The 12,095-nt window shown below is 34.8% G+C and overlaps 1 protein-coding gene across 2 annotated transcripts; it reads right to left on the minus strand.

Annotated features, from left to right (window-relative positions):
• Positions 1-2,604: 2,604 nt before the first annotated feature.
• Positions 2,605-9,843, minus strand: LOC129241847 (uncharacterized). Of its 2 annotated transcripts, none has more exons than XM_054878392.1 (5): positions 9,695-9,843; positions 9,289-9,589; positions 8,564-9,233; positions 8,240-8,500; positions 2,605-2,701 (listed from the first exon to the last, which is right to left on the minus strand). In XM_054878392.1, exons 1-5 carry the CDS (start codon positions 9,698-9,700, stop codon positions 2,692-2,694), a joined length of 1,248 nt encoding a protein of 415 aa, XP_054734367.1. In that variant the 5' UTR covers positions 9,701-9,843; the 3' UTR covers positions 2,605-2,691. The 2 variants fall into 2 exon arrangements, with proteins under 2 accessions (XP_054734367.1, XP_054734357.1); XM_054878382.1 differs by lacking the exon at positions 2,605-2,701 and adding an exon at positions 7,030-7,759.
• Between the last annotated feature and the right edge of the window lie 2,252 nt (positions 9,844-12,095).

Genomic DNA, 12,095 nt, shown 5'->3' on the forward strand with positions numbered 1-12,095 from the left:
CTCATTCGGTTACTCGATTGCTTGACTGCTCGGAGCACGCACCGAATTAACTGAGAGCGTGATATAGTGCATTGGAAGGTGTGCGAGTGGTGGAAATGGCGAGCGTGAGCAGCGGAGATTTAGAGACAAAGAACGCATGTATGTGTAGAGCAATGTGTGTTCATAACCTCATCTGACAGCTGAGCTGTCTAATATTTTCCATGCTCTCAATTACTTCAATGCAATGTTAAATTATATGAATGTAAAAAATTACAATTCTACTAATGGAAGTGTAGGTATATTCGTAATGCATAATTAAATTAAAACATATGCATATACCTATAAATTTTGTATTAGCTAACTATTGAATATGAATCGCTTAATTATTGAAGCATGCGCCTAAAAGATGCAATTTTATTTTTAAAAATTCTTCTGTGCAATACATGCACTTACTTATGTAAGTATATATGTATATGTATAAAAGTAATTAATGGACTGCTGCAGCAATCAATCATCAATCTTTTTTTTTGTGGAAGCGCTGTGTTGCAATAATAAACACCATAAAACGTTCCTCATATATTATTAAGAAATCTTACTTGAGTAAGTCACTCGTCACATAAAGGGTGTTCCAATAACACCGAGATTTCCTTTTCTAAATAAAACAACAAAATTTGTCGAAATTTTTACTTTTTATTTCCATGACTTTTTGAAATAGTTGGAGCTGTATACCATCTATAACGCGTATGATTTTATTCTTCAGATCTGGAGTTACGTCGGGATTATTAGATAAGACCATACTTTTCACATAGCCCCACAAAAAGAAAGCAAATGGTGTCAAATCGCAAGATCTCGACAGCCTTTTAAACTCGCTGTTTGGTGAGATAATGCGTCCTGGAATTTTTCTTCGCCATAGCGCCATTGCTTCATGCAATGTGTGGCAAGGGGCTTTGTATAAATCCATGTCATCTAATTCGGGCCATGATAACTCATGTCAGAATAATGTTTGCCGTTCGCCGTGTTAGCGTTACCGGCACCATTTTCGGTAAAGTACCGTGCGCCCAAGAACCACAACAAAAAGTTATTTTTTTCGGGTGCATAGTTTTTTCTTGAATGCCATGTGGATTTTTAGTACCCCAAATGCGCAAATTTTAGTTATTAATATTTTCGTTTTGATGAAAATGCTGACCGAAAAAATCACACAATGCGCAAAATGGATTACAGTTTTAAGCCGACTCCGAACGGCAAATGGTTTTTTATGATCAGCTTTTTCAAGGCAGAAATACACTCGGAGGTTTGCCATTGCCTGCCGAAGGGCGACTGCTATTAGAAAAAAATTGTTGTTATTGTAGCAACATAAACATTACCCATACATATACGGGGAATGCAGCTGGAGTGAGTCCTTGGCTGGTAACGTAGAACCGACTGTCGTGGAAACAATCCATTCACCGTAACTATTGCGCCAGCTTCATTTTCAAAAAAGTAAGGTCCAATGACTTCGCCGCACCAGAAACCGCACCAAACAGTCACACGTTGAGGATAATAGAGAGGCTTTTCAACAATAACTCTTGGATTTTCTGAGCCCCAGATCCGACAATTTTGCTTGTTGACGAAGCCACCGAGGTGGAATTGGGTCTCTTCACTCAAGATGATTTTTCGATGGAATTCCGAATCATTTTCATGCATTTCAACGACCCAATCAGCAAAGACACGACGTTGTTGATGATCGTCCGGCTTGAGTTCTTGTGTTAACTGTACTTTATAAGCCCAAATCTTTATCCAAAATACGGTGTAATGACGTTTGTGGAATGCCTTATTCCAAAGAACGACGAGGAATCGACAAACCTGGGTTTTCCTCAACACTTTCGGCTACAACAGCAATATTTTCGGCTGTTCTTGAGCGACGTGCACGGGTTTTATTCATCACTAACTACTAACTTGTCCCAACAGCTCGAATTTTTTCACCAATTTCTGTATTGCGTTTCGACAAGGTGCTTCACCATGGCCCAAAAATGTTCGAGTTTCACGTTTTTATAGTGAGTTTTAATAATTTCAGTGCTTTGTTTAAGCGTGTGACGTTCCATTTTTATTAATGGCGTAGTTTCTACTTATCACATATCAAAAAATGACAGCTTCAAAAGTGACATCTACCGAAATAGCGGGCTATTCAAAATAACACCTGTTATTGGAAAACTCTTTACATAAAGGGAAGACAGACAGATTCGTTTTATGGCCGAATATCGTCATTTAGCCTTCGCTCCTGAATTTCAAGTGTTATTTTATAAATAATTTGAAAGGAAAGTAGGCTCGCCGAACAGGGTTTTAGTATAGTTAACGTTTTAACTGTTCGGCAGGGAAATGGGTTAACGGTCTCAACGTTGCAACAACTGGAAACGGTGTATTTTGCATAAGTCGGAACGGTAGGCGCTATTAACACTAGGGTGGCTCGACATTTAAAGATTTTAGACTGTGCCTTAAACACCATTTTACACTTTTACTCATGAACAGTTCAAAATCACTTGACTAGTTTTTAATCAAAATCTTCATTATTTAAGTATTTTACAGTTAAAAACAAATATATGTAAAATTTAAATTAAAATTATATCAGTAATAAACGTATTTTTTTTTTTTTTTTGCTTTTATGTACATATTTCATGTCAAAATATCACAGATATTCGCTGGAGTCATGGTACATCCGCTGCAACAAACTTACTGCTAACGTGTTCTGCAAGAAAAAATTCAAAAGTATTTATATTTATTGGCAAAGTAAAATAAAACATATTTTTTTAATTTATTGGAAGTTTAAATTGTATGTTTTATATGAATTTTCAATTTCTCAAATATTTCAAACGTGTTTTCGTATTTCGGAAATTATCTTCTACTGCCTGTCACACAAAAGCGCAGAAAATCTAAGCGGAGCTAGCGCGTACTTATGCCCCATTTTTTTTATGTTTAAGACCTTAGTAGAGAACTGTTTTATAAAAAGCTTTTGCATATCAAAAACACATTTCACTACTCCAGTCCCTACCATACTACTTCATTCCAATCATAGCCAGGTCTACGTTACCGGAAGGATTTAATCCAACCTGGACTGTAACTAAAACTGTATTTTTTAAATTTTATTAAATTATTTTACGCTGTCACAATAACACCTTCAAATTATATATCATTTCTCGCACTCCTTAAAAAAAGAGCTAAGAGCTAAAATCACCAGCGCCATTAAAGTCTAAATAAGGAAGTTCGATTTCTACGCTTCGAAATATGCAAAAGCGTCGACTGCTGAATTCGTCAAGCATCTTTAGACTTTAAAATGTACTTCTTTTAAGTGATTTTTTATTTATTTAGTGACAGTAAAACTATTTTATTTTCACGAAATTTATATATTCACTGTTTTAGACCCTTAATTGAAAACATAACCCCCGTGTGCCGTTTTCACCACAGCCGAATCTATGTTACTCGTTTGAGCGGAAAGCTGCTTGAATAACAATCCTTGGATTTCAGCAAATTTACTAGTAGATACTTTATGCTATTGCAACAGCAACAACTTCGAATGATGTACCGCGACAGTCGGCTCTACGTTATAGGAATGACTCGGATTTATATACGGCGGCCAAGGTTTGCCACGCCAGCAGAATTATCCAAATACTGTGGACGTCACAAGGAATGTGATTGATAAGTTTTGACTATTTATTATTTAGTTTGTAATTTCCATTTTTTTCTATAAAAATATAGTTCATACTAAAACAAAGAGAATATAAAGCAAAGTTTCAAACTTGTAAAGATTCGGCAAATTTACATCAAAATTTTAAACTTTTCATTTCAGAATTTTTAGAAAAATTTCTCGTATGCAGTTTAATAGAACATTAAATTTTAGTACAATAAAGAGCAAGTTTCAAGTGGCTCAAAAATTGCGTTGATTTTTCCACAATTTTTTCTGCTGACGGTGTTAAGTGTTTTCTTCCATATAAAAAAATTTGGAGTAGGCATTAAATGGAGAATTTGCACAAGACCGCGACCGGAGAAAATTCGCAAAAATCAGTGTGATTTTTGCTCTTGAACTCTGTAACAAATTTGTAAAAATTCGGCAAATTTTCATCAAAATTTCAAACCTCTTACTCAGAATTAAAAAAATTCGTTGATGTTTAACAATTTTTCGTTGATTTTTGACAATTTTTCGTTGATTTTTGACAATTTTTCTGCTCGAAGCATTAAATGGAGAATTCGCGAGAGCGCGACCAAAAAAAATTCGCAAAAATGCGTGTGATTTTTGATCTACTTGAAACTTGCACTTTATTCAATAATTACCAAAATTCAATTATCTATAAAACCGCATACGAGAAATTTTTCTAAAAATTCGAAGTAAAAAGTTTGAAATTGTGAAGAAAATTTGGCGAATTTTTACAAACTTTATACAAAGTTCGTAGCTTGATTTTATATGTTTTATTGTAATAAAAACTATATTTTTATAAAAACAAATTATTCAAATTACAAAATAAATAAATAAATAGTCAAAACTTTTAAGGGGGGAGCCTGCTTTAGAGGCTTCAAAAAATCGATTTTTTCGTGGATTTTTTTGGGAAGGAAAGAAATATTCGATTGAAACGAAACTTTCTGGTTTTATTGTTATATATTTCAACAGTCTTCTCTAATTTTTTCATTAAAATATATGTCATATTATGCCTGGTACAAGCATTTTGCCGAGTCGCTTCGAGTGTGCATGTGTCGTGCGACGGGAAAGATACAGGTTGCAATTTTCATCTGAAACCAAAAACCCAAAAAGTTTTTATTTTGGTATAGTATAGCTTCTAGTTAAACCAAGAAAATTAAACAAAAAGTGAGAAATTCAACAATTTTCGCTAATTAGAAAAAAATGAATTTCTTTGGAAAAACAAATTCACTTTAGATTGTTTAAAATCATAACTTTCTTAAGGTTTTTAGGTTCAACTAGAAGAGAATTTAATTCCGAATACAATCAATGTTATCTCGTTTCGATAGGACGTTTAACTTTTTCCCTATCTTTCCCGCCAATTAGGAAAAATCGTAAAAATAAAAAACCGAGAAATCGCACTTCGAGCGATCCGGACGCTCGTATACCTGCTCGACGCTTGCTCACAATTTCTTCTGTAACTCCGAAAATATTTTGAATTTGCTTCTGAAATTTTGAGGACATATTCTTGGATCGTTTGGGAAGGCATTTATGCAGAAACCATAAAATCGATTTTTTGAAGCCTCTAACGCAGGCTTCCCCCTTAAATATGTGTTGCTTTCCTTTCCTTTTGATGTTGACTGTTTGTATGGAGAATATGCTACAACAACATCAATGCGGTACCTATGCATATTTTGGCAGTAAAATCCGCTCAAAATCAAATCTGTCGTGAATGTGAATATTATTTCTTATTATTATTGTGTCATATTGGTAACCCCAATAAATAGACTTCACCTTACAAGTGAAGATTTTTGCTGAATTTAAGTACCTTAACGGGTTATTTATTCCACATCTTTTCATTTCATTTTCTTTTTTTTTTCAATTATGTCGAACAAACTACCTCTTTAATAATTAACTAATAAATCCCAATAAATAATTTCGAAATTTACTGTTTTGTGTTTTCCAACTTAAAACACACTACTAAATTTATAATCGCCTTTTCGTTACTTTCTGCATTTAATGACTAGGCTTCGTCCTATAAGTGCTGATTTTTGTTAAATTTAAGGGGTTATATACAGTTATAAGACCGAAAAAAAAGCGAATTTTCCAGAATTTTTTCTGAAAAAACTTTTAAATTTATTGATCTAAAAATTTATGCACATATTATGTTATCTTTTAACAGTATTTTAAGACTTAGTATTAGTAGAAATATTTGTTTGGAAAGGAGCTACAGCTGATCTCCAAGAGCTCCTCTCAAAAAAGACGTTTTGCCGTGACCACTATATCTCTGAACTGGATCCTCGAAAATTAAAAAACCAAACAGATTTCGTTAAAGTAATGGAATATTAGTAGTAGTAGTAGGTATAGTAATAATAGTAATTAATCGAAGGTATAAGCAAAACAATTTTTTTTTTCACACAATGGCGGTTTCTAAAACAAAAATCGATTTTTGACCAAAATTACGGCCTTAAATTTTTTATAAAAAAAAAACAATATTTACCGGTGAAAAAAAATCTTTTATTAATTACTAAAAAATATATTTAAGAAGCTCGTGTTAAGATTTGAGACTAATCAGTTTAGCCGTTTTCGAGTAATGTTGGTCACCGACTTTGAAAACACCATTTTGAGAAAAACGCGTTTAAAGTTTGAAAAGCACTTTCAAGCACTCTGAAACGCCTTTTCAAATTTGCTTGTAACATCGAAAATATTCACCAGAACGATATTAAATTTTCTGTGTGTATTCTTAAATAATATCTACATTAAGAAAAAAATCGTTTGTTTTGAAAATTCTAGCTGTATAACCCATTTAAATACTTCATCAGGTCATTTATTGTATACCAATTTGTTTTCTTTTTGCCTAATATGTCAAAAAAACTACTTTTTTAGTAACTAATAAAATCCGTTTTTGCATTTAACTGTTATAATAAACTATTCTTCCAACTTAAAGCACACCACTAAATTTTTAATCACTTTTTCGTTATTTTCTGCATTTGATGACAGTTAAAAAATTACGCAGAAACACTAATTATCAGACGCCAAGAAAACTTTTTCTATTAAAAAAAACAAATCAACTCCTGAGTAACTGATTTATTGCTGTAAACTAGACATTTTTAGTAAAAATTATGTATCATTGGTTAACATTTTTTTTTTTGTTTGTTTTATTTTTTGTTAAATGTTCTGATATCAACCACGTATTGGTTTTCGTTTGACAACATTTATCGGTTTATTCACTTAATTAAAAAGTAAACCAAATACTTTGTATAGTGAGGATTCATGTACATAATTGTTGTTCTTACTCTCATTTTAATTCAGTTGCTGTTTTCAACTTGGTACATTTGCACTTTGTTAACATTAAAACAATCGAAAGGATTTTCAATCGAATCGCAAATTAAATCAAACAAAATAAATAAGGCAATGAAAAAATTTTAATTAAATACATAAACGCAAAAAATTAAAACATATTTCAGATTATGTACGCATTTTGATTGCATTATTGCTTTATATACAAACTTAAAGTACGTTCGTACTTTGTAGGGGAATCTAAAATGACATCAAGATTCGGGCATGTGGCTGTAGTGTGTCAATGCGCGATACTTTGCACATTCATACATACATATAAAACCTTATTTTGTACATTACATTATACAGAGGGTAGTTAACGTTTAGTGTCGATTAAAATTTTCATGAGATTTTCAACAAAATATTGAACAGCGGACTTAAAATATAGCCTTCAATGTTGTCTGTAAATTTGTAATTTTCCTACTTCATTTTCTGTGATTTATTTTCTATTTTCTATTTTTAGAATTTGTGATATTTACGGCACAATTCCGTCGTATATGGATGGTGCAGCTTAAAACTAGCTTTTGTTTTAAATTATTATAAAATTGCAATAGTTTGTTTGATTTCGTTATTATAGCTAGCATTTGTGTGGTCTACACTTATCAACTTTGCGCATCAAAGTTTTTGCAGACGAGCGTTTCGTTATGCTTTTCCTACCACTTAGTTGTTCTAACTGAAACACACACACACTCCACATTGTCTACTCAAGCTTAACGCATTGGTGTACTCGCATTTGTTTAAGTAGTAAAGGTTTTTCAAAAGCGTTGATTGGACATCATGTTTTGACGTGGACCATTGCTGTATGTGAGAGAAATTGTAAAGTATCTTTTAAAATGGTTTAAAATTTCATTGAAGCAATTTGAGAACATATTAAACTAGGGAAAAGTTTTATTGTTTGTATATCTTAAAATTCATCCAAACTATAGCCGCAAGACGTTACTGAAGACGGATGTCCTTAAAACATGTATATATTAAGGCAATAATTAACAGTGCGCAAACCATTAACAAGTAACCCAATACTGCCATTAAAGCTGGGTTTACGCTACCGAAATGGCAGATTTTTATTTGGCCCGGTTATTCACAACAAAGAGTAGCAATAATCTGTAAATGCTTCCGGCAAGCACATTGTACTGTTATTATAAGAGCGACGCCCCTATTTAACGATTTCTAGTTGGCATCCGCTATCCGCATTTTTTATTTTAACTTCCTCTTTTAAGCGAAACGTGTAGTTTGTGTCACTCACACTAGCAATAAAAAAAAAAATGTATCCAAACTTACCGCTGCATTCCGCCACCGCGGCCACCACGACCACTGCCGCCACGACCCCCACCGCTTTGCGCACCAAGTGGCGGGAAATTACTGTTGTAATTATTTGGCGCGGAAAATCCGTCATTGCCGCTACCGTCGCTCATTCCACCAACTCCACCACCACGCCTGAATCCACCCCGACCTCCAGCGTTTGGCGGTCCACCACTGCCGCCTCGTCCGTTACCAAATCCTCCTTGAAATCCTCTCTGCGCAGCCATATTATTTCCCGAGCTAGACACAAATATACAAATTTATTTTAGTTATTTTATTATAACTTTGCGCTTGAGTACTTACATATTTGCCCCATTATTATTGTTGTTTCTTCTGCTGAAAAGACCCTCAACATGGTTTTGTGGTCCAGCATTGTTTTGCATGCCACCTCCACCGAAGGCGCCGCCTGCGTTACCACCACCGAAGCGTTGGCCACCACCACGCCCACCAGTTGACAGCGCGAAGCCACGTCGATCCTGACCACCAGCTCCTTTATTAGCTCCAAAACCAGTATTCATATTACGCGCCATATTGCCACCAAAATTATTACCGAAGTTATCGTTGTCATTAAAATTGTTCATACCGCCAAAATGTCCGTTACCGTCGACCGGTTGCCCTTCCCAGTTGGGAAAATTTTGTTGTCCCCCATCACCACCACTGCGACCAAAACCTCTCAGTCCACCACCACCGCCACTATTAAAATTGCCTCTTTGATTGCCTCCAAATTGTCCACTGCCTCCGCCAGGCGCACCGCCAAAACTGTCTTGGACATTTCTTCTTTGATAAGGCATGTTACGTTGTTGCTTGAATTGCTCATTGCGCATAGGTCCACCACCTTGGCCGAATTTATTTTTTGGGCCACCGCCACCAGAAGCATTGCCGAAATTAGGCCTACCACCGCCAGATCTCATCATGCCACCATCTCTCCCACCCGGACCACTACCACGGTTTCCAGCACTTCCAACTCTTCCACCTGAAAGAATGTAGTCAAGTTAGCTACAGATAGTTTTCAATTATTGAACCCATACCGCCACCACGTGCTGCACCACCGCGTCCACCACCTCTTGACGACATATTGTCCGCACCACTTCCAGCACCTGGTTTCTTTTCCTTGGGCCGACCCAATTCCACTACAATCACTTGCCCCTTGAATTCGGACGCATTTAGTGCCAAAATTGCAGTGTTAGCCATTTCTTTTGTCTCCATATGCACAAAGCCACATCGATTCATAACATCGCACTCCACAACTACACCATAATCTTCGAAAAGGTGCCGTAACTCTTCGGGTTTTGTGCCAGGCGGTAAGCTACCCACAAATATTTTGGTAGTCTAAAAATGCCATGATCTCATAAAAATTTTGCCATATATAACGGATACAAAATAAATTTTCAGCATTGCGTAAAGCTTTGCAAATTCTTTGGTATGAACACTTACCGCCATTTCGGTGGGGGTGAAAAATTATTATTTAGATTCTCGACTTGGGTTTTCGGCGTATTTTATTAGTAATCGTAGTGTTTTTCACTTGTATATACGCTTAAAAATTTTCACTATGAACAATTAACAAAAATGCCGCTCGAAAGTCGTGAAAATAGAGAAAGAAAAAATTGAAAATAGTGCCACATAGTTAGAATGATCACAGCGTTGCCATCAGTTTCAATGAGACTTTAGCTGTATTCCAACAGCCGATGACCGAGATACGGACAAAAATTTTGCTTATAAATGCAATAAAGATGTGATCGTGAAAGAGATCTGGTTCAAATTATAATCCGTTCTGTTCGTTTGACAGTACAGCCTTTGTGATGGATAGCACTGACAAGTAAGTTCAGACATAAACATGAAATTATATAAATAAACTAGGAAAGTTCTTATTTCGGACATAAATTTCGTTCTGAATGAGGCTTTTTCGTAAAAAATATTGATGATACGCTGTTAGGAATGAACTATTACCGCACATTGATAACAAATCGGTAATTAATACAACAAAAAAGAATAAAAAAAATGTATAACATGATTTGGTAAGCTCCTGAAAAACACCGATTTTCAGTTAAAATATGTTTTTTGAAGTGAAAACTTCTTTAGAATCGTTGGGAGTGATTTGAGACTCGATGAAACGAAAAAGCGACACTACGAAGCGTTATATGTTGATATACGTATATGTGTGTGGCTGCGTACTGCTGAGCCACGCTAGTATAGTGAGTATTGTAGTATGTATACTACACTGCCTATTACTTGCTTTGGTGTTTAGTTCAAGCGTCATACGTATGTATGTTTGTATGTATGCTAGTAAGTATGTGTGCGCGCCTGCGTATTACGGAGCCACGGTGAGCGAGAAGGCATTATGTATACCTATACTGCACTACCTAGTACTTGCTTAGACCAAGAGTCCTACGAATGTTTGTGTGTATGTTAGTACGTCTGTGTAATATACGCGTTACGCCGCTCATAATAGCAACCGCGTATGCTGTATTGCGTCCGTATTTTTATATTCGTAAATATTTTCATTTTTAAATATTTACCGCAATTGTAGGCAGTGTTGCATATACCACAATCAAAATGACGGTGCTCGTATTGTAACTCCACAGATAGGTCTGAATGCACAGCAACTAGAATCACTGTCTGTTCAGCTCTCTAAAGTGGGAGAAATATGTGCATGCGAAACCAGATTGAGCAATGGAAAAACAGTTTTAATTGTGGCAATTTATATTTCACCGAATCAATCAATAAATAGCATCACGGAATTCATTCACGAAAATTTAATAAAGTATACGCCAGAAGTATCGCGGATATTTAGAAAAGATTACAATAAAGTTCCAATGATTTTAAGTGGCGATTTTAACGTAAATTTTGCATTGGACACTGCGGTTCCTTTAATTGACGTTCTCAATACAACATTCAATTTAAAAATGTGTAACACTCGCACTGAATCGACAACACGATCAAAAACAACCATTGACGCGGTATTTCAAAGATATGTTGACAACATCGAAACCAAAGCATTTGTATCATATTTTAGCTATCATAAGCCACTCGTATCATTTGTTGAAATTGAAAACATTGAGGATGAAAAATAATAAAATGAGAAAATAAAATATTAACTTTATAGCAATATTACAATATAATGAACCTATAATTATCCCGCTCCTAATGCTGCTTTCGTCTCATTCTCTCTCAGTTTGTTTTACGGAAGGTTTCACTTCTATCGCGTCTAACCGTTAGACTGGTATTTTTTTTTGTAATGTCATGTTGTAATGTTCCAAATGACAAATGTTGTGTAGAATGGAGCGGCATATAATTATTTTAACGGTTTAGTGTAAGTCTGTATTTTCCTTGAAATTAAGTAGGTTTCTATGTAGAAAGGTCTGAATCTTGTTTTAAGTGTTCCGAATGCCTTTTCAACAACAATTCTTGTGGAGGAATGTAACAAATCGTTTGTTTCTTCTTTTTCGTACTACTGAAACAGAACTTTCATATAAGCCGACAACATCATCATTGATGCTGAGTTGAATAACGCATGAAAACACGCTATTTAGTTCATTCTCAAGCAACCTATTTCTCCTTAAGGTATTATTCTCTATTCCCTTTCGTGGAGTTATGAAAAATCTATTTTCCTTTTTCTCTTGCCACAAACGCATTCGAAAAAAGGATATTGGAGTTTAGGAAAAAAGAATGTATAAAGAGAAATGTGACGATATTTTCAAATGTATTTTCCTGCAGCCAGGAATGAAGGGCCAGTATACAAAAATGTAAAAATTTAACCTTTTCAATAGTATAAAATCCTAAAATCTGTTTTTAGGACAAAGATAACACGAATTAAATATCGTTACTTTTAAACATG

The sequence above is a fragment of the Anastrepha obliqua genome, chromosome 1 (assembly GCF_027943255.1).
Source record: "Anastrepha obliqua isolate idAnaObli1 chromosome 1, idAnaObli1_1.0, whole genome shotgun sequence".
NCBI lineage: Eukaryota > Metazoa > Arthropoda > Insecta > Diptera > Tephritidae > Anastrepha > Anastrepha obliqua.